The sequence below is a fragment of the Solanum pennellii genome, chromosome 3, assembly GCF_001406875.1.
Source record: "Solanum pennellii chromosome 3, SPENNV200".
Classification (NCBI taxonomy): domain Eukaryota; kingdom Viridiplantae; phylum Streptophyta; class Magnoliopsida; order Solanales; family Solanaceae; genus Solanum; species Solanum pennellii.
Genome location: NC_028639.1, coordinates 5644467 through 5668415, shown reverse-complemented (window position 1 = coordinate 5668415; position 23949 = coordinate 5644467). Strand labels below are relative to the sequence as shown.

The 23949-nt window shown below is 33.3% G+C and overlaps 3 protein-coding genes across 4 annotated transcripts; 1 reads left to right on the top strand and 2 right to left on the bottom strand.

Moving 5' to 3' along the window:
• The first annotated feature begins 3516 nt into the window (after nt 1–3516).
• Nucleotides 3517–9590, top strand: LOC107014976 (BUD13 homolog). 2 transcript variants are annotated; one of them, XM_015215116.2, is made up of 9 exons: nt 3517–3871; nt 4245–4468; nt 4557–5493; nt 5742–5809; nt 5886–5953; nt 7424–7527; nt 8706–8778; nt 8956–9133; nt 9240–9590. In XM_015215116.2, the coding sequence occupies exons 2-9, from the start codon at nt 4267–4269 to the stop codon at nt 9323–9325; spliced, it is 1716 nt and encodes a 571-aa protein (XP_015070602.1). In that variant the 5' UTR covers nt 3517–3871; nt 4245–4266; the 3' UTR covers nt 9326–9590. The 2 variants fall into 2 exon arrangements, with proteins under 2 accessions (XP_015070602.1, XP_015070603.1); XM_015215117.2 differs by having other exon boundaries at nt 4245–4484.
• A 1417-nt stretch (nt 9591–11007) lies between these two features.
• LOC107013127 (zinc finger MYM-type protein 1-like) lies at nt 11008–13934 on the bottom strand. The gene is made up of 5 exons (XM_015213115.1): nt 13225–13934; nt 12544–12650; nt 11955–12480; nt 11610–11901; nt 11008–11022 (listed from the first exon to the last, which is right to left on the bottom strand). The coding sequence occupies exons 1-5, from the start codon at nt 13932–13934 to the stop codon at nt 11008–11010; spliced, it is 1650 nt and encodes a 549-aa protein (XP_015068601.1).
• A 6941-nt stretch (nt 13935–20875) lies between these two features.
• Nucleotides 20876–21427, bottom strand: LOC107013126 (agamous-like MADS-box protein AGL29). Its single transcript, XM_015213114.1, has one exon. It carries the CDS (start codon nt 21425–21427, stop codon nt 20876–20878), a length of 552 nt encoding a protein of 183 aa, XP_015068600.1.
• Nucleotides 21428–23949: the final 2522 nt, after the last annotated feature.

Here is a 23949-nt window from a genome sequence, read left to right as displayed (position 1 = left end):
GATTATTTCAATCCATAAACGGATTCTTGAAACTTTATTTAAAAGTTTTCTTCAAACTTGTATATGCTTCAAACACCTCGATTGCTGCAAGGATTTTCATATAACCTTCATTGTCTAGCTAGACATGATTCACTATATGCATTCAAGTTTTTCATATGTTGTCAGATCAAAACAAACCTCATTGCATCCACCATAGGAGAAAACATCTCTATTAATGTCAGAACTTTTGCAACAAACCTTTATGCCCCAAGGCACAAGCCGTACTTGATATCTTATGGTTATACTATCGCATAATAGTTTATTTGTACCCCACTAACATTATACCTTGATTTATGGGCTATAAGTCCAAAACATCACTTTTAAAAGTGAAACAAACTATACTTGAATTCTACATTTTACTTGGCCAACCATTTATCTGTCCATACTATATGACAGATTTAAATTCAAGATCCTCGCCAAAATTATCATTGAGCGCTATCTCATATCAAATATACTATTGACGGTTATTTGATATCGATTTCAATATGACATAACTTATCGATATCTCTTCATTTTCTCATCATTTTTCAGGTACTTGAACCTTTTCCAATGTTTTATTTTATAAAGTGTTATGTCATGGTGCTCTCTTATAGCACTTGCCTTATTATCATGACATGATTGTCCTTTATCACCCTGGCAAGACTAATGTGGTTGCGGATGTCCTAAGTTGTATGAATATGGGTAGTGTATCCCATATTGATGAAGCCAAAAAAGACCTAGTGAGGGATGTATATAGGTTGGCTAGGTTGGGGGGGTGAGTTTAGAAGATTCTTTGGATGGTCATCTCATGGTTTATGATAACTCCAAGGCACCATTGCTGGTTGAGGTGAAGTCCAAGCAACACCTTGACAAATCATTGATGGAGTTAAAGGAAACGGTCCTCGACAAGCTTAATGAGGCATTTTCTGTAGGGAGGATGGTATTTTAAGGTACCAAGGGAGATTATGTGTTTTCAAGGTAGATGGGTTAAGGGACCGGATCCTAGAAGAAGCCCATAGATCCCGCTACTCAATTCATCCGGGTTCGACAAAAATGTATCATGACCTTAGGGAAATTTATTAGTTTGGAAGGTATGAAAAATGACATAGCGTAGTTTGTCGCTAAGTGTCCAAATTGCCAACAAGTAAAATCTGAACATCAAAAGCCGAATGGCTTACTACAAGACATCCAAATTCCCACTTGGAAGTGGGAAGACATTAATATGAATTTTGTAGTGGGTTTACCTCGGACTCAAAGGTCATATGATTCTATATGGGTGGTTGTGGATAGGTTGACTAAGTCCGCTTGCTTTATTCTCATCAAGTCTACTTATTCGGCGGAAGATTATGCTAGGATCTTCATAGATGAGATTGTGTGTCGCCATGGTATTTCATTATCCATATCGGATTGGGGTGCACAATTCATGTCTAGGTTTTGGAGGTCATTCCAAAAAAGTTTGGTACTAAGGTGAAGTTGAGTACCTTTTTTCATCCCCAAATGGATGGTCAAGCGGAATGTACTATTCGAACCCTTGAGGATGTGCTTAGGGCTTGCATTATTGATTTTAAAGGGAATTGGGATAACATTTGCCTTTGGTGGAGTTTACTTATAATAATAGTTTTCATTCATCCATTCCATGGCTCCCTATGAAGCCTTGTATGGTAGGAGGTGTATGTCTCATACTGGATGGTTTGAAGTGGGTGAGAGTTCGCTTCTTGGTCCCGATTTGATTTATAAGACCTTATAGAAGGTTCATATCATAAGGAACCGGTTGCAAACGATCTATAGCCGGCAAAAGTCTTATGCCAATCATAGGAGAAGAGATTTGGAGTTTGAAAAAGGTGATAAGGTGTATTTGAAAATTTCACCAATGAAAGGGGTGGTTAGATAAGAAAGGAAAATTGAGTCCTCGTTATGTGGGTCCCTATGAAATCTTGCAAAGGGTTGGTAAGGTCGCCTATGAATTGAAACTTCCTAATGAATTGACTTCAGTTCATTCGGTTTTCATGTTTCCATGGTGAAGAAGTGTATCGGTGATCCGGAGTCTATTCTTCCTATTGAGGGTCTTGGTGTCAAGGATAACCTCTCTTATGAGGAAGTTCCGATTCAAATTCTTGATAGGCAAGTCAAGAAGTTAAGAAATAAAGAGGTGATTTCCGTAAAGGTGTTATGGAAGAATCACCTAGTTGAAGGTGCAACATGGGAGGCCGAGGCCGACATGAAGTTCTGTTACCCTCATCTTTTTTATAATCAAGGTTAGTCATTCTTTTTAATAATATAAATATGACTAGAAATTGAAGTTTCATGATTTTTGGCGAAGTCTTGCAAAAATATGCATTTTGTGTTGCATTATAGTGAAGTAGTACCTTTAAAACTTGAATTTTTGCCTTTTTGGTTTGTTTGAGTTATATTGTGCATTTTGATATGATAAGTCTTTATGAAATGATATGTAGCATGTTGTTAAGTTGAACTTTGTGCTAATTGACTCATGTAATGTATGTTGAGTTCATGTGTGTTGTGAGAAGAAAATACCTCATGATGAAATGTTTTGAGCCTTAAGTGGGATAATTGAAGTTTTTGAAGTTGCCTTTTTGACATGATATGATTTATGTTGATTTGATATTGTTGATTGGTTGGGCTGCTAATATTGAGTCTATTCCTTCGTTCAAAAAAGTTTTAGTGATTTGGGGACGAATGTTCCTAAGGAGGAGGGGGGGGGGGATAATGTAACACTTTGAAAATTCAAGACGAGCCTTAGAGCCTAACATAGGTGCCATGGGGTCTAAGCACTGTTTTAAGACCTATTTTAATGAATATAGGTCATTTAGGAAGTTTAAGAACCAAAATATCCAAGAACGTCGTTGACGTTCATAAACTAGTTCTAATGGGTACTAGCGTGCCTTAGCCTATTTGACTAGCTTTTAGGAGTAGGATGTTGAAACCCAATTTTGACCGACCTTTAATCATTTTTATGAATGCTATTCGATTAAAATACACATTTTAAAATTTATTTAAAGTTTAGAATTGTAGTCGATATTGCATGAAAATTATATATTTTAGTATGTTTTACTTTATTATTGTAAATATTATTAAAATATTTTAAAATTATTAATGAATTTCAAATGTTTTAAAATTTAAATGATTTTCAATTATATAAATATATTTTAATATATGTAGTATTTTTATTAAATAGTAATTCCTACACTTTTCTTAAAATTATTTAAATTTTAGCCTATTTTATTATAATTTCTTTCAATTCTAGTCACTCCAATTAAATTTTATTTCAATTATAGCCTCTCTATCATTTCAATTCTAGCCAATTTATATTATAATTTTAGCCATTCCATATCCAACCAAATCTGATTTTTAAATATCATTTGTTAATCTCATTCGTTTAAAATAAATAAATTCTATATCAAATTCTAGCCCTTCATCTCGTATTAAATCAATGATCCAAACTTAATCTACCTATTCTAACTTAAAAAGAGCCTAATCCCTAAAAAAAAAATGTCACTCTCTTCTCCCTCCCTCTCCTTGGCAGCATCAGCCGCCTTCTCCTTCCCTTCTATCCTCCGCTTCCTCTCTCCGCCTCCCTCTTCTTCTTTCTCTCCTCTCTTCGCCTCTTCCCCTCCGCCCCTCTTCTTTTATTTCTTTGCAGGACGACCGGCGACAACAACATTCAGGCGAGGACCGGCGAAGCAACATTCCGGCCACAGCAGCCACGCGAGGATAGCCGCAGCAGCAACAACGTGACCAGCAGCTCCGACTGGCGAGCTGCTTTCTTCTCCGGACAGCAGCTCCGGTCAGCGAACTCCATCAGGCGTCTTTGAAGTTTTAAGACGGATCCGTCCGGGTTAGTTCTCTTGTTCGATTCGTTCTATCTTCTTAGCGTTATTATGAAATATAATATGTATATATACCAATATTGTCATGAGTTAGTACTTTCGTCAAATTTGCTACGGTGTGTTTCTTCATTTGTTGGTTAGTGACTAATTGATCCTTGAAATATGCTCCCAAGCTTGTTGAAAAAAAATTGTATTTCGTTTTATTTCTACAAAATTTTTGGTTTCATCATAACTTTTTGAAATTTTTGGCCAAATGCTAGTGAATACAGTTGGAATTTCTTTTGTATGAGATAATGCTTGTGTTGTCTGTCAGGTGAATGCCGTGTAATTAGATTTATTGATTTAGTTTAGTGAAAGACCTGGCTTTGATTCCTGCTGCAGGAAGTTTTGATTTTTGAGCATAATGATGGCTCCATCTTCAACCTCTACCTCCCTGAAGGAGTACCTAAAAAAATATGAAAGTAACACCAATGAAGAAGGAAAGAAGAAACAGAAGAAAAAGAAGAAGGTTAAACCTAATGATGTCAAAGGTGTCGTCGTTGTTGACGAAGATCCTGTTTGGCAAAAGCCTGTAAAAATTGAAGATGAAGAGGATGAGTCAGCTGGTAATGTATTTCAAAGGTTTGTTTTTGTTGATTTTTTGTATCCTTTGGTGTTGGTATATCTGTGTCTCTTAACTGTGTTCTTTTACAGATGAAGAGCTGCCTCAGGTAAATGAAGATATTGAAGTTAAGCGTATGAAGAGATTGGAACAGATTAGAGCTAGACGTCCATTTGGTTCTGTTTCAGAAGATGGAAGTGGTTGGGTGTCTGTTTCAAGTACTTCTAATGACCAAATATCTGATTTGTCCCCGACACGGAGAAGGCCTGGTCGAAATGATAGTCCCTCACCAGAACCACAACTTAATCCATCAAGTCCTTCAGCTGATTTATCACCACTACGTAAACCGAGGGCTCGAAATGATACACCCTCTCCAGAAAGTGTGCGCAAGCAACCAAGAACTCAGGAGGGTGATCTGTCGCCACCCCGCAAACGTAGTGCCAGGAATGATACACAGAGGACTAGGATTCTTACACCTTCACCTGAACCACAGTTGAAGCCTTCAAGTGCAAAAGATGCTGATTTGTCACCACCACGTAAGCGGAGGGTTCGGAATGATACACCTGAACCTGAAATGAAGCCTTTGAGCACTAGAGATGCTGATATTTCACCACCACGTAGACAAAGGGCTCGGAATGATACACCTGAATCTGATAGGAAGTCCTTGAGAAGTAGAGATACGGATATCTCACCACCAAGGAGACGTAAAACTCGAAATGATACCCCTTCACCAGAACCCAAAGCCAGGCCTTCTGCTGATTTATCACCACCAAGACGGAGGCAAAAGTACGGCCAAAGTCTTTCTGATATCTCTGATGTTTCTCCTCCTCGACGAGGTTCCCATGCTCAAGGTGATTCGAGAGCCGATCAAGGTGCAGATCTCTCGCCCTTGAGGAAAAAGAAGGCCCAAAATGCACTGGAGGCACGTCCAGATTCATCCACTACGAAGCAGGGACCAAAGACGGGTTTGGTTAGTGGCAAAGATATCAAAGAAGAAATTGATAGGACAAAGAAGGAAGACTGGATGAGGTAATTCTGTACTACTTCATGGGCCTTATCTTCTTCTCTTTTTTGCCATTATTCAGCGTCAGTTTGGAAGTACAGGGCAAGTAAAGTAATGTGCGAAGAGACTGGGAAATCTTGTTTTCTTAGGGAGGAAAATTTTATGCTAAAAGAATCAAAGATTTCGTGAAAATGACCATCACCAGATCCCACTAATGCTTGATCTCTGCTCTAGCTAGTTCTAATTGATGATGTAACAATGATTTGTGTTTTAGGTTTCAGGAAATGGATCCTTTGGTTAGTGGCCGTGGTGCTGAACCGGTATATCGGGATAAAGTTACAGGTGCATGAACTATGTAAATTATTCTTATAGTTACTACATATGATCTTTCATTTGGTCTCACACTGTATTGCTGCAGGACAACGGATGTCAAAGGAGGAGTTCTTGAAGTCCAAGAAGAAGAAGGAAGAGAAGGAGAAGCCAAAGGTACTTTTATCCAATATATATTTTTTTACATGAATAAGTTGTCAACCTTGGAGCTAGTCTCCTTCAGCATTACTTTTCTTACTTTAGATGTGCAAGCTTTCCAGAATTCAGGGTAAATATTTCTTCCAAGTTCTACATCTTATTCAAGCTGATAGTATTGACTACTATCAACAATAGACTCTTTTAATGCAGATATTTTAGGAACTTAAAAATATAGGAGTATTCTATATGCTAGTTAGTGTGGGGTAGTAGTAGTGGTAGTTCTTCACTACTTTTTTTAACTTCCTCATAGTCTCTTCCATCTCCTGTGTAATTTGCACAAATAGTGCTTCCTCATATTTTTTGCTGCTGACAAGTGCTGGCAATTTCTTAATTTATGTCTTCAAATAAAAAAGTTCTCTGTTTAGCATACTCCTTTCCTATTATGTTTTCCACTTGCGTGGAATGTCTACTTATTCTCTAAAAATAATCAAGTTGATATTTAAGGGGACAGATGAATGTTATTTCAGTAGTATTTCTTCAACGAAACGTCAGTTGAAAGCTAAGGATTTGGTAGAAGTTGAGATTTCAGATCACAAGCCCCTTCGAATCAGATTCACTTCTGGCCAGAAAGTCATTGACTATCCTGTCCTTCTTGGCTTGTCTAACGCTGAAGTTAAATGTCTGTATCTTAGAAAGTTTAGTGTAATATTTCTTTTGGCAGAGCCTATTCTTGAGTAGAACTTATGTGCTAATATTCATTGCTTGCTAAAGTTCTTTCCTGATATTTGCATTACAAGGAGCTCTTTGCTTCCTCGTAGCCGCACAACATACGGGCTTACAATACAAAGCACAAAACTTTATTTTCAAGATTGTACTGCATTCCTATCTAAATAGAGAATCCTATAACAATCAATCTGATCCTATTTAAACATGGAATCCTTCCATGAAAAAGTATCCAAAAGTATGAAATTTTTATTGATTTCAAAATCCTGATAGTATCAATTTTGTCAATAACAAGTTTTAGTCCCTTGAATGGATGGGTTATTTTGAAAGACTACAAAGTCTTTCAATATTTTGGAGATACTTTGTCGTTCAATGTTGTGTTCTGACATTTGCTTCTTTTTAAATAATATATCGATAGATTATTCGTCTCACAGCCAATCTTTTGAATTTACCTTTCACTTCTCCTAATCTATAAGTAGACCATTTGTAATTCGTTTCGAGACACTTGACTTGATGCGTAACACTTTATGAATTGATTTCCTTCAAATTTTCTGTATTCTTCTCCAATTTTCCTTTCTTTCTACTCCAAGTCTCTCTTTCAGTGCTACATTAATTGGTCTTTTCCATGACCGTCGATCGCCGTAGCTCTCCTCCTCCTTGTATGTGCTATTAGAACAGGCTATGTTTTCTGAATTGCATATATACACAGTCAACTGCTGCTTGTTAATCTTTTGTGAATATCTTTTGTTTTTATCCTTATATCAGGAAATAAAACTGGAATGGGGAAAGGGCTTGGCTCAAAAGCGTGAAATGGAGGTTAGGCTTCAGGAACTGGAAAGTGAGAAGGACAAGCCATTTGCACGGAGCAGGTTTGTACATTACTAGAATATTCCTTGTGATTGTTTTTTTTAAAGATGGATCAATGTGTTTAGAAGGTCTGAACTTGAGATGATGTGTGTACTCTCCTGCCTTTGCACTTTTTGCAATAGAAGTATGTCTTTCGACGTATATTCATTTATTACATCTTTTTGCATAGTGCTAGAAGATGGACTATTAAACCTGTATTTATATTTTAAAGACTGGGCATTCTATATGTTTTTAGTAGCCTTGCCCGTTGGTTATTACATATTTATAGGACTTCAAAATTTTCTTGCTGGCTGAGATGAGTTTGCTTGCATGATTTTCACATTCTGTGAGGCTTTTTTACATAAATCCTGAGTTCTAAAACTAGGTCACATCACCTCACCATTAAGAAGCATCTTATTAAGTTCTATAGAGTTGGCGGAGGCACTATTTCATTCTCCTTTCTATTTGCTCAATGATGCTTTGTCTCTACTGTTCTGTTCTTCTCTAAGTTGGCATGACATCTAAAAGATTGTGTAGGTCGATGAGACTTACTCCTTTGATGTGACCATCTCCGTTGAACACCTATAATAATCATATTGTCATAGTTTCATATTGTCACACTATCCGACCGATGAATTTGGAGGTCTCTACATAAAAAATGATCAGACCATGTCACGTGACCTTCTCTCGTATTATCCTCCGGTTGTGCTATGCAGCCTCTGCGAGATGAGATTATTTCTAGACTTGTTTAATCATCCATCTTGTCATCCACATTTTTATGACACTCATCTTGTGAATATATTGGGTTTTAGAGGCCCAAACATTCACTCGCATTCACCATTGCTGCTCACTTACTTTCTTCCTTGTTTATATCCTCCTTTCACACAACGCCTGGTAGCACTTTTCACTTCAGCCACATAATTTAATTCTATAATAGTACCTCTTCATCTATCATCTCATTTTATTGTAAGATTGAGCATGGTAAATTTATGTTAGGATTAGCCTAGATATTTGAATTATTTACATTTTAGGCACTTCCAAAATAGCCTAACCTCACCTCAATTTCATTAATTATTATGTGACTAAACTTGCAATGCATATATGTTATCTTATTTTAAACTCTTTACTTTCTAGAGTGTTTCTACTAGTTGAAGTGGTTGGTTGACGTGTCATATCTATGTGTTCTAATTTTGCCTCGCAGAGATGATCCAGAACTCGACACAATGCTGAAGGAAAGAGTTCGATGGGGTGACCCAATGGCACATTTGGTTAAGGTGATTTTTTATACCCTGCCACTTTCTATTGAGTACCTCTATTCTATTCTATCTGTTTTTGGGTGGATGATTGCCAATTACTGGATTTTTGCGTATTTTCACGATGACAGTCTGATTCTTCTTAATGTCCAAATCCTCCGTCTCTCTAAATATGATTTACATTCTTGGATGTTGCAGAAAAAGCTGGATCCAATTCTGCCAGACTTTGGGGCTAATGAGAAAATGAAGGACTCTGGTTTTATAATCCCTCAGGATATCCCTTCTCACAGCTGGATAAAAAGAGGCTTGGATGCAGCACCTAATCGTTATGGGATAAGGCCAGGGCGACACTGGGATGGGGTTGATCGGAGCACAGGTATAATAGACCTCTTATTATTTCTCGATAGATCGCTATGTTAAGCTTCGTATATTTTCCTCTTCGGTCAATATTGGTGACGTCAATGATGATTCTTGTCTAATAGGATACGAGAAGGAGTTGTTCAAGAGGACGAATGAGAAACAAGCAACAGAACGAGAAGCTTATCTGTGGTCTGTGTCCGACATGTAACTTGTTCAAGTTTCCTTTAACTTTTTATATTTCAACGAACACAACGAACGGCCTCTTCGCTAATTTACATAGAAGGACTTGTGTCTGACATAATCACAACGTATTGTATTGCCTTGAGTACCTAACCATCCATTGTTATCTTTTTGTTGTATAAGATGCTGAAAATGTTTCTGCGTTTCTTCTTTATTCCTGGGTGAAATTTTGAGTTAATGCTTGAGGACAATAATTTGTAAGACAAAAACTTGCTATGTTCAATATGTTATTATATTTGTGTCTATATAAAACTCTCATTTAGGATATTATCTACTTCTATCTATTATCTATCTACTACTAATATATACAAGTAGGGGTGTACATGACCGGGTTGGTTCGGGTTTTTGAAATATCGAACCAAACTATTTCTGTAAATTTTTTAAATTTATTAACCAAATCAAATTAATAAAATTCAATTTTTTTTGGGTTTTTCAACCTCGGGTTGGTTCGGGTTTTTCAATTATCAAATCATTGTGTCGAATTATTTAAATTTATAAATCAAATCAAACTACGAAACTTTGAATTTTTTCGGTAAAGTTTGCAGATAAACATATAATTAACTTGTGCTTCAAATATTTTTTTAGTTCAATTAAAATACAATTATCTAAGATGTTTCTTAGAAAAATATCACAAAATATGAGATGAGTATTTGATGACACAAAAATATTCAATAAAAAATAATAATGAATCATCATATAGAATAAATACTGTAAAGTCATAATGAAAATAATCATAATTTTAAAGTGCTAAATCATACTAAATAAATTTAATAAGTATTAGTTACATTACTAAATATTTAAGGAAATTTTTAATTGTCTAAACCAATGTAAAACTAAAATACAAATATTCAATATTATTGTATTTCTTAGAGTTGAATTGATTTTTTTTTGCATTAGTAAAAATTTGATTTTGATTTAGGTTTTATTATATTTATCAACATCTATGAACTATAATCTTTATTTGACCATTTTGAATTTTAATTTTTCAATTTGAAATAATATATTAAAAGATAAAATCTATGAAATAGTATAAGAGATATTTTAAAACAATATCAAAGTAAATATTTTTATACATAAAATAAAATTTTAAAATTACACACACACACACGCACGCACGGACGCACGCACGCGCACACACACACACACACATATATATATAATGTTGGGTTGATTTTGGTCTCGGATTTTTTTTTTATAGTTTAAACCAATCTAACCCAAATATAATCTGTTTTTTTCTAATATCAAACCAAATAAAATCAAACCACTAGTCTAATTTTTTTTCGATTTAACTATTTGCAATTTGATTCGATTTTCAATTCAATTTTGTACACATTGTAAATAACCATACATGTAATACTGGTTTTTGTCTTCTCTTTTTCACTCTTTATTTTTTCTACTTTGTGTTTTTGTCTTCTCCTTCTGACATATATCAATATCATACCTGATATTTGATCCTCCTTATTCTTCTTCTTGCATGAGATCAACTATGAGTAAGGGTCGAAAATATGAAAATCATTTTCTTCCTTTTGCATGAGATTAAATATTAGTAAGAGTCGAATACATGAAAATCATCGGTGTAGTGATTGCTTTATGTTTATGAGTTAGACACGTAAAACTCATTTGTGCTGACAATTGATTAATTTTACGATATTACGTTAAAATCATCTGCACAGATATGTGGAGATCGTTTATGCTTATGTATAGATATAGTAAGTACTCCATGAGTCTTGACTATTTGATAGAAAGGGGGGGGGGGGTGTACCAAGTTTTAACCGGTCCAATACATTTCATTTGCATTGCTCTCATATATATGGCATGGAATTGCTGAAATGGATTTAACTTGATACATCCAAGGCAAATTGTGATATTACTAATGTTGTAAGTGGTATTTTTTTTTATTTTATAAAACTCGATTTAATTATTATATCGGAGATTTATTTTACGACATAATTATATTTGTAGTATATATTTGTTATTGCTTCTAGAAACAGTGGCGGATCCAGGATTTAAAGGTTGTGGGTGCTCACTTCCTTTGACATAAACTTGTTAGCAATCCCAAACGGTAAATGTATACTAACTCAAACTCTTTAATAAAAAAATAAAAAAAAATAAAACAAAGATCAATTTTATCATCATAAAAAAATAAACTCTACTTACAAGTCACAATGACCTACTACTAATTGTTCAAGTTATAATTGTGCTCGACGACTTTTCATATGTTGAAAACGATAAATAATTGCATCATTACTTACATTTGCAAATATCTTACGCTCTACATAGCAAACTAAACAACCATTCAAAAATTCATCACCAATACTATTACAGAGTTCATTTTTAATGTACTTCATGGATGAGAAAGCTCGTTCCACAGAAGCAGTAGCAACGGGAAGAATGAGAGTTAACTTGATAAGCAAATAAACAAGTGGCCAAGTTTGATGTAGATCTGACTTGATCAATACTTTAGCAAGATCACTAATTCCCTTCAAGTTGAAGAACCTCTCGTCAGAACCACGAGCATAAACTATAAAGCTATCAAGCTGAAAACTGAGATCCCGAAGCTTGTTACTGTCAAACTCATTATATAATATTCAGCCAACCTCATTAGCTTGCCTTTATCAAAACTACCGAATGAATTAACTGGATTCAAACTAGCCATACCGAGAAGTAAGTCAGTACTCACAACATCAAAACGATTATTAAGCTCTCGAAGATGCAAATCAATAACAACATAAAATATTTCAACACGCAAATGATGAGAATATGTAACATCAAGAGCTTTAAGCTTTGACTTTCCAGGAAAGTAGCTAGCATTCATCTCCGGAATGACTATATCATGTTTATCACAAAAAGAAGAGACATCATCCATTAATGATTCGAATTCATTATCCCTCATATTTTGTAATCTTTGCTTTGTAAGAGCAAGAAATCCCATAGCATTGACAATATCTTGATCCATCCTTTGTAATGAGGAGCTCAATTCATTTGTCATCATAAGAACTTTCCACATTAAGTGCAGCATAAAGGCAAAATCAAATTTCTTAATCGTATCCACAAGAGTTTTAGCAAGAAGTCTATTAGTATAGTTTGGACACTCGCATCCAGTAAATTCAAGCACATGAATAACTGATGGAAATAGAACAATAAGATTATCTAATGTTCTATAATGAGAATCTCAACGAGTATCACCTGGTCGTTGAAGTCCATGTTCTTGATTGAATCCTCGCCCAGTATGCACTTCTCCTGATATGAGCAACTCCTCTAACTGTTCAGCTTGGTGCTTCCGAAGTAAATCCCTGCGCTTATAGATGCTCCAACAATATTTAACACATTAGTAACTAAGCAAAAAAAAAATCATCTACATTCGAATCCTTCTTTGCAAGAGCCACTAGTGTTAACTGCAATTGGTGGGCAAAACAATGAATGCAATATACTAATGAAGTCTCATTCAAAATCAAAGTTTTAAGACCATTTAGATGTCCTTGCATATTGCTAGCTCCATCATAACCTTGCCCACGTATTTGGGATGGACTTACTGAGTGATCTGAAAGAAAAGAGTAGATTGCTTCCTTTAATGAACAAACAGATGTATCACTAACATGAACAATACCAACAAATCGTTCTATCACTTCTCCTTCTTTGTTAACATATCTCAAAACAAGTGCCATTTGCTCCTTGTGTGATATATCTTTTGATTAATAGACTAATATCCCAAAATAATCCCCATCTAAATCTTCAAGAATAGATTTGATTGTTTCCTTAGCACAAGAATCAACAATATCCTTTTGAATACTTGGAGAACACATCATTTTATGTTTTGGAGCTTTTTCTTAAATAATGCTTCCAACATCTTTATTAATATCTCCATACCATTGCAAAAGTTCAAGAAAAATGCCTCTATTTGAAGAAGATCGACTCTCATCATGTCCACGAAATGATAATCCTAATTTCAAGAGAAATCTTGTCACATCAACTGAAGCACTCAAGCGACGTCGAGACTCACTTTTTTCTTTCTTGGATTTTTTATCAAATGAAGTGCGTATTGATTGTGATTGATTCATAAAATCAAGCATCTTGTTGAAACACTTGTTGTGGATGCTATTTACATCTCCAACATGAGCTCTAAATCTTTCTGTAGCTTTGTTCCAAGCTCTAAAGCCGGTCTTCGTAAAAGCAGCATCAACCACATCTCCACGACTTTCATATTCATTTTTAAACAAGTAGCAACACAAGCAGAATGCAACATCTTTTGTTATGCTATACTCCAACCACTTGCGATCCTTAAACCAATTAGGAAAGAACTGCCGCATTACCTTCCCAAACTTAGTTTTAGGAAATTTATGATCCTTAGGTTTGCAAGGCTTTTTAAGAATATAATATCTCCTAATATCATCACGTATATTAGGATTATACTCTGCAATGGGCTTTCTAATTTCCGGATCAGCTTCAAGAGATTCTAAATCAACATCTGAAATAAATATTTTCTTTTGAATTTTCGGAGCTATGGTTGAAGCAGTAGATGGATTGGTAGAGCTAGAACTTGGATACCCAATTGTCGATCTTGTGACATAGTTATCCATCTCAATTTATAAAGATAAATTCCTACAAAAAAAATCAATATTATCACATAATTAATTCACATAATTCAATTATTTTTTATTAAAATCTATAATTTTCTATCGATAACCCAAACAACAATCAACAATTAATATATCTATTTGATTTTTCAAAGCCACAAGCAATAATTAGCAATATATGAGTTAATGGGTACCAAATACGTATACATTCTAAAATTTAATTTTTGAATCAAGTAATTGGTAAGAAAAATATTTATTTCAAAAGTATTCAAAAAACGTACTTTTAATCTAAAGTCTAAACCTATTTATCAAGTAACAAAAATATTATGTGGAATCTATTTTAAGAATTAAGACTTAAGAGTACCATTCATAAGCAATGTAAGTCTTAAAACGTAATTTCCCAAACTCTTTTTTTTCATTAACTAACTTTAATCAATCATCAAATTTTATTACCTTATTTTTGTATTCTGATTTTGAAAAGAAAATAGGTTGAAGTTTGTTATTGGGCAGTTACGCTGACGGTTTTCTCTTTGAAACAAGAAGAAGAAGAAGAATGAATGACTTCGTAGTTTGCTAAGAGAAATAATCTCATAAAAGTGGGCAGTGCAAAAGGTTTTAAAGCATAGGAAAAGTTAAAAATAAAAAAGAAAGAAAAATTATGCTACCTAAACTAATTAAGAATAGGAAAAGTCAAAACAAGTAAGAATAGGAAAAGTCAAAACAAGTACAAAAATTGGGAGTTAAATAAGCCCTTAATTAGAAAAAGGAAAAATAACAATAAAAAAAAGTCGTAAAATTCGTTGGAATTTTTTTTTAAAAACAAGAGTTAAATAAGCCCTTAATTAGAAAAAGGATTTTTTTAAAAAAAAAACAGGTGTAAAATTCGCTGGAAATTTTTTTAATAAAGAAATGCTACTGACAGGATTCGAACCCTCGCCAGTGGCTCCGCGCGCCTCTTATTGCAGAGGTTTAAACTAGCTCACTCATAGCTTCTTTTGCTCATTTAAATTATAATAACATATGTATCATATTTTTCTATATATATATATATATATACAAAATTTTTTGAAAATCAATGGGTGCTCGAGCACCCGCGTCTGGCTTACTGGGTTCGCCCCTGTCTAGAAAGGGTTAGTAACTTGTCATGTCCTTGAGCCTACACCATGTATGTGATAGACACTCGAGAATCATTATTGATCCTCAAATGAACTCTTGGCCTAACTGACTAACTCAAGCAGAATTAATCTTTAAAATAGAATTAAACATTTTAATCAACTGTTCCAAAGTACTCCCAAAGCAATAATAGTTGAAATACAGTTTAACAAAGAATACTGAAAACATACTCAAAACTAACTATCTGTGAAGCCTTTTTATTGTTTTAAACGGATGTTGGAACAACACCCACGACACCTCAAATCAACAAACTAAAAGATAAAAGCGTGTCTTCCAGAATGCAAGGAAGTCTCACCAAAGCTATCAAGAAGTGCAAAGTGATATCAACGAAGTGCCTGTTGATGATCCTGAATACCTATATCTGCATCGTGAAAAAATGCAGGTTGAATGACATCGTTACATTGAATGTACAAGTATTTACTATAGGCGGACCGAAATAAATGAATGACAAGATTGCAATAGATATAAATATATACTCAACTGAATGTAAAGAAATAAAGAAGTGAAAACATTTAAACTTTCACAAATACTTACTCATCATATTAAGTGAAATGATTAAAAAGACAATTCTAATTATATTTGAGAGATTCTCTAACTGACAACAACCACTATGAGCAACATGATGATACAACCTCTCGCACACACTGTAAGAACTGTCCTATGCCTTGCCGAATATAGAATATTTAAACTAAGTGGAACCACTAAAGCTCTGGTCGAAAGCAATAAGGAGTTGTCTAAAGAGTACGATTCTGTACCTATGTTGGGTAAATGATTTATGAGGAATGTGAGTTGTCTGAACTCATCCACATATATGTGTTCAAATACCACTCTCAATAAATATATATGTATGCTCAAATGAAATAAAACATACTCTTTCTCAATGTGAGGTAATTGCTCAAATATCTTCTTAAAAGAGGTACTACTCTAAAATATCTCTAAACCTATTAACTTGATTAGAAATCAAAATTTCTCTTTTCTCAACGTAAAAAGTGATAATTTGAAAATACTTAGTTTCCTTATACTCTTGCTCAGATCACTCTTTAAACTCTACTTAAAACTCGTCTTTACTTTCTCAAAAATCAATTTAAGACAAAAGTTTGGTTAAAAGGATTCTCAATGCTAACTCGATAGTAACTCAATAATGGGGTTCATGCAGAAAAATAGACATAAACAATCAACTCAAGAATCTCAATGCAAGATATATCAATTCAATAATCAAGAATAGATTCAGAATTCAAGCAACAAAACTCATCTAAAAATTATCAAAACTAAGAATGTAACCCTAGATTATTCATTACTGATAGATAGTAGATGTAGGGCACGGGGAAAAACTTAGCCTATCACTATTATAGCCTTACATACTTGGAGAATAAAGTTCTTGGATCGTTGCTCTAAAACATAGAAGCGTTGATGAAAGTAAAATGATTGATTAACACTGTTTATAACCGTAACTAGGTGGTAAAAATGTTGTGGTTTAGGCTTAGAAGGGATGGAAAAAGACTAAACTATCCCTCAAAACTGGCAAAAACCTTCTATGGATCCACCTATGGTTCGTGATTTAGTCTACAATCCATAGATCCCATCAATAAAATTTGTATTGAAATTTACGACTCAAAATCTCATTCTACGGGTCCAATCTACAACCAGTAGAACTTCATACGACCCATAGAATGAATATGGGATTTGGATACAAATTGTGACTTCTAGTACGGGTCGTCAGAATTTTGAAGGCATGTAGAAAGGTTTCGTAGGAACTGACTCAGGAAACTCTATAGCGATAGATTCTAGTAAAATGATCATCACTTTTTACTCAACTCTAACAGAGGAAAATTTCGTATCTTTGGAAAGAGGACCCAAAGCCCTTCGATTTGATAAGTTGTTGGCCATCTAATTCATTATATTATGTGAAATATGATTGTTTGAAGTTGACCTAAGTATAATCTTATCAAAACTTAATCGATAAGGAAGATTTCAACTCAACTTTGTGCTAGAAGTTGTTTGAGAATTTAATTCATCTTCAAATTTATTCTCACACTAAAAAATTAACCTTAACACCTTTGTTTAACTTAAGAATCACCTGACACAACCTTGTACGTAAATAAAGAATAGTTCCGATTTCAACTTAGAAATTTTCAGAGTGGTTACATAATCAAAGTTTGGTGAGAACATATGTTTTTCATAATCACTCGATAGTACCTTTGTCTTGTAGTGATTAAGCTAGGTATTAGCCATACTTGACTTAGTGTGGCTGATGAAATTCTAGGTGAATTGCTTTCTTTTTAAGAGTACTGGATTCTAGAGATTTCTTTTATTTTCTATCTTATTTTCTTTTAGACAATTAATTTAATTTTACCAACTTGTTTCGTACTTGATGCTCTTGTATTGGATAAAGATCCAGTCAAGTAATATTAGGTCAAGTAATGTTCAATGATCCTATAGATTCATGACATGTGTACTATAGAATAATTTATGGTGGAAATTCATTTAAATTATATACTCATTATAATAAGGGATAATGGACAAGTACCACCTCAACAAACGCCCGAAATTCCAGAGACACACTTATACTACACTAAGGTCCTATTACCCCCTGAACTTATTTTATTAATAATTTTCTACCCTTTTCGGCCTACGTGACACTATCTTGTGGGCCCAATGCTGATTGACTTTTTTTTCAAGCTAGTGCCACGTAGACCGAAAAGGGGTAGAAAATTACTTATAAAATAAGTTCAGGGTAATAGAACCTTAGTATATTAGAAGTGTGTCTCTGAGATTTGGGCATAGGTTGAAGGGTACTTGTGCATTTTTCCTTATAATAATATAAACAACAAAGCTGTCAACTTTTTCTAAACTGACCAAAATCTAATTTTACCCCAATTAAACACCTAAAAATGAATCAAAACAATTGGATAAGTAAAAGACAAACATCCTTCCAAAATTTGGTTTTAGACTTTTCTTATTTGAACAACACAATTTCAAATGGTCATATCTCACTCATACGAACTCGGAATCGCGCAAATTTGGCGGCGTTGGAAAGAGTATTCCAAGTTCATTCCTGAGTTTCTTGAAAAGACACCTAACTCATCCAAAGCTACGAGTTATGGTTGTTTGAAATTGATCAAAACCTCAACTTAACATACTTAACAATTTTTCCAAAAATGACTGTTTCCAATTTTAAACTTCTTTCTAGTTATTTCAACTTGCGAGATTACAATTTACCTCTTAAAGAGGCTCTTATGAGAACTTATCTCAACCCAAAGGGAGTATTTTTTACTTGAGCGTTGAGTTATATTTTTTGGGAGTAGTATTGAGCACCAATACGAAAAAGAGTTTAGATAACTCACATTTTCCATAAACAACATAGGCAGCGTGGGTTAGGATCATATTGACTTTCGGGAGATTCCTCATTGCCTTTGATCATGGTTAACCTTTTTGTTACATCATTGAATATATTCACCATAAAGTTACATTTTTATTTTATCCTTCTCCCTGCATAGTAAGTTTTTTCATGGCTCTTTTAGGGTTGGAAAATTTGATACATGTTCTAAAGCCAAATTGAATGATACAAGAAGGTACCTTTATTTTGTAGTTTGATAGCTCATGAATAATACACATGTGGAGGGCTTCATTTTATTTTGAATAATAAAAATAACGATTATCTTTAATTATATAGCTTAGGATAAAATGTTTAACTTTTAGTACATATACATTAAGGACCCATTGCTATAATGCTTATATATTATATATATCTTATATTTTGGTATTGTTTGATTTCATTATATTGTACCAAATACACATGAATATTACTAAAATCTCTCATTGGTATTGTTTGATTTTATTGTACCAAATACACATGAATATTACTAAAATCTCTCATGTCTAGCACTATAGATTTACCTTAACAACATATGTAAGTTTAAAAATATCACAAAAAATAACTCAATCATTTAGACAACATGCTTTTCCTTTCTTCATTTGGAATATTTGGCTAAATAAATATAATAAAATCCACAAGAAGGTCAAAAATGATACCCCTTATCAAAACCCCTAGTTAGGACAATGGAGTTCATTTATTTGACTAATAAAGAACATCAACCATATAACAAAAAAAAAAAGAATCTCTAAAATGGTATATAAATAAATATTGATGGATCTTAGAGTAGCGTATGCTGAGTCTTAGCTTTTTCGGTAAATTAAATCAAAGGAAAGAGCAACCTTGCTATCATTAACACCTTGTTTGGTTTGTATTGTATTATTTGTCTAAATATGATGTTTTGATTCTTACTGAAATTTATTTGTTAATCTAAATACAATTTTTTCATTGTTTTTATTTTAAGTTTAACTTAGAGCTCATATTTGAGCTAAGGTAATACTAGTTCACCGAAGCCTTGGACCCATATAATCAGAATTAATTATTTTACTATTGTTGAAAAGGGTTGCACTTTATTATTTTGAAGTATTAATTGCTACTCAAAGATAATTTTATTTTTCTTTAGGTCAAACACAAATTCTTTTTATCAATAGGTACTTTTATGAAAAAGCACTTTTGAAAAATGAACACTTCTCAAAATAACTTGATTTTCTTGTTGAGTTATTGTCTAAAATCATCCCTCAACTATGACTCAAATACGATGTACATCCTTATATTATCTCAGTGAGAAAAAATATCCTTATACTATACAAAAAATAACAAGAATCATCCTTCAATCTATTTATGTTAAGAAAATAAAAAAAAATTGGTCATGTCTTACCACGACGAGAAGATCAAAGTTACCTAAAAAGAATAAAGATATGGATAGGAAATGAATCTTTCATTCTCGGAATTTAAATTTTGCGTGTTTTCACTTTATATATTTTTTGCATCATCAAGTAAATTGACTTGTAACAATACATAATTTTTGAAATATTTATACTGTAGGTTGTGATGGTTACAAAGATTATGGAAAAAAAATTATTTTAAAAGTATTACATCAACTATTTAGAAATTTTCTTTAATAAAATATTTAGGGCGCATGTACTTTAGATACAATGCAATTTGGATTTTATACAATGTACAGAAATGTTGGAAATTTAGGGCGCATGTTCTATTCGAAAATTTGAAATTGGAGTAGTATTTGACCATATTTTTACAAGAATATTTAGAATTTGAATACATTTTGTCTGAATATGATTTAGATCCTCAATATCTGAAAAACAAATCACTTCACTTGACTAGTTAACCATGTGTACATATATTCATTCCACTTGACATATTTAATTTTTTGTTGGTGGCATGATTTTTTTTTTAAATAGACAGAAGAATGAATCTTGCAATTTTTTGGATAGTTCAAAGATGTCTTTTGTTCACTTATATGACACAAGGATGCACTTTAAGTTTAGGTCATACTTCAGGGATGATTTTAGCAAAAAAAAGCAAACACTCATTTACATTCGTGCATATCACTTTCCTTTATCTTTTCGAATAAGTATTAAAATGACGTGCTTTAAATTTTTTTTACGTCATATTGAGAATCGATATGTTGTTGTGCATATATTCAAACTCATAACACAATATTAAGTGACCTACCATGTAGTAGACTACAAATACTAATAGATAAAGTATTTTTAATAGAAATCATCAAACTACATGTATTACAAACCATTATTGAAATAAATAGCAAAATCAAAGGAAATTAATGCACACATGATAATATGAATTTAATTCTTCATTTTGTTGCATAGGACATTGATGAAAGATACTACCAAAGTTGATTCATTTATAATATACTAGATTAGCTATCTTCATTTTCTGGGGGGGCCTCTGAGGAAGACGAAGTTCCAATTTCTAGCTTCTTCAATTGGTCTTTTAAGTAACCCTCGGCAAAATTTAATGTAGTTTCAAATCTGGTCAGATTCTCGACATTGATTTGGTCAATGGACTCCCACCAACATTTTTCTCTAATATTGTCCATTTGTTCTAAAGAACGTATTTTTTCCTTTTCAGCTGCTTCTCTTGCTTCTAGTTCATTTAATTTGATGTTGTTTTCAATTGCAATGTTCCTTGCATTTTCGGCAACAAGTCTCGTAACCAGATCTAATTCCATTGTGGGGTTCACAAAATGATCAATGACTACATCAGTAGTTGGGTGAACGTATGAATATTGGTTCCTACCACTTGGACAAGACGAAACTATTCCAATATCGACGTTACAAGCTCTTACAATCTTACTTGCATTTTTATATAAGGACGGCAATCGTTTGGAAAATGCGACTTTCCGCTTAGTTTCATCTTGTAGTTTTTCTATTGAAATTTTTTGACGTCCTGCTGTTTTCTTATCCTCCATTCTAGAATGCCATAAAATCTATTGATCAGTTGATTTCCAACAATGTGAGTTAAAAATGAATAAAACATCATGAGTATTTATACACACATAAAAAATTTATTCACAATAGTAATTTAATTTCAAGTCAATATTGCTATGGAAAGTAAATCCGTTTAATTTCAAGTCAATATTGCTATGAAAAGTAATCCATTTAATTTCAAGTCAATATTATTATGGAAAGTAATCCATTTAATTTTAAGTCAATAATGCTATGGAAAGTAAATCATTCTTTATATTGAATTTATGGTAGAAAATTTATATTGAATTGATATTCAAAATCTGTGTTTTATGGCAACATAAATAAATTTGAAATTCAAATAAAAAAGGTAAGTTGTTGAATATACCAAATAAAATTTATTGATTAATGATTATTCATCGTGAATATAATTTAATGGACCCTGAGTCATATACAAAAATATTTTAATTTTTTTTATGTAACTAAATAAGAATTCTTACATAGGTGTAACTCACGCTTAGGGTGAGTGGGTGTAAGGAAGAGACTAAAAACCCCTCCTTTATTCGGGTTAAGAAGCCCTATCTAGAGACATTGCACTCAAAGAATCATATCACCTTCATACGAGCTGATATTTTAGCAAATTTGGTGACATTGGAAAGAGGATACAAAGATTTCCAATTTGATACCTCATGGGACATCTAACTTATTTTATGCCAAAAGTTATGGTCGTTTGAAGTTGACCCAAATCTTAAAATAACTTACAAATTACTTGAACAAATTTCTCTCCGGTTCTTTTTGGAACTCGAGTTGCTACGTACTGCGACCTTGGCACCTAAAAAAATTTAAATTCCTCTGTAAAATCCTACTCACAACTAAAAATGATTCGACTCTTAGCTCAAAATTTTTTCGGGAGTTACATTTCGTCCTCGCGCCCTACATCTAAATTCAGTTAGTAAAAGATTAATCTAGTATTATACCCCAGAGATGAGTAATATTGTTGATTCTGAGTTCTCAATTCTTGATATGAGTTTTTATATATTATGCATTGAATTATTTTAGTTTTTGTTCATGTTTATATTCCACATGAACCTCATTTACTGTGTTTTCATCGAGAATCGTTTGATAAAAAATTTTCCTTAATGTAATTTTGATAGTTTGAAGTGAGTTCAAGAGTAAAGTTTAAAGTATCAATTTTCAGTAGAGTATAAGAGATAAGTTATTGAATATACTAAACAAAATCTACTGATTAATGATTAATCATTATGAATATAACTTAATGGATCATTAATCATATAACAGAATATTTCAATTCTTTTATATAACTAAATCAGATTTTTAACTAGCTCAAACAAAAAAAAAATATCTATCATTTATGAAAAGAAAAATGTGATTAATACATCCACTCTTGCTTGCGCGATGTCACGACTCAACCCACCGAGCCGTGCGGGCACCTACTCCAACACCTAATTAGGAGAACTCTCGACTTTCACTTATTGAAACATGCAAAGATTAAAGAAAAACAGAGATAAATGAAATAACATAGTTTTATAAATGAGAACCTTTAAAATGATTTCGTGTTAACACTTGTAAAGTAATTAACACCCCCAAGGATTTAGTCTGAACAGGTACAAGAGCTACTAAGAGTACAACATATATGATAATGAAAAGACACAAGTCCCACCATGCAGAAGGAAATATAGAAGTTGTTGGAGAATTTCTTCGTCTTCACCTAATGAGACATCACCGACCCTGCATCCAGACAACGTCAAAAAGGCAAAGCAAGAGTAGTATCATTACAAACAAAATGTAGTGATAGACATCATCGGTCAACCCGAATACCCACCGCTTCATATAAAAAATCAACTCGTGCAACATGCAATAAGACTAATTGTTCCTCTACCTTTTATGTTTTGACTACCCTTATCTTTCCGTATATTAACATCAAACTAGTTTACTTGCCTTCAAACCCTTACTTACCTCGTTCGTTATTACACTCAATCCCTAAGGGAAATTCTGAATATACATACCACTACTAATTCGGCCAACCGCTCACGGTACACCTTTACGTTCTCCTCATCTTTACTCAACTCACACTACACCTAACGAGGTTAACTATCCGTTTCATGGAACCATCTTATAACCTCAATAGTGATACCCATGACTTTATTCTAACAACAAGGATAGCATTGGGACCCTTAGTTCCCCCTTATTTTACTACAATCGAATTGGAACTTTACCATTCACCTTTTATTACACCACTGAATATCCCTCATTAACTTTCAACTTAGAAACCCCCACCTATAAGAACATAATGTACAACATAACAATCAATTCAGGGAACGCACCCAATTCCACATTATCAATAATTAGTACGAGTCAATGGTCCTCTCATGAAACCCATATTCAAAGTGTTAGAATGTCAGAATTGTGATATTTGATCCAATGTTTATGTCGGAACGTAGAAATCGATCCAAGTTAGCGTGTATAAATGCAATACATGATCCATTCAACAAGTCACAACAACTAT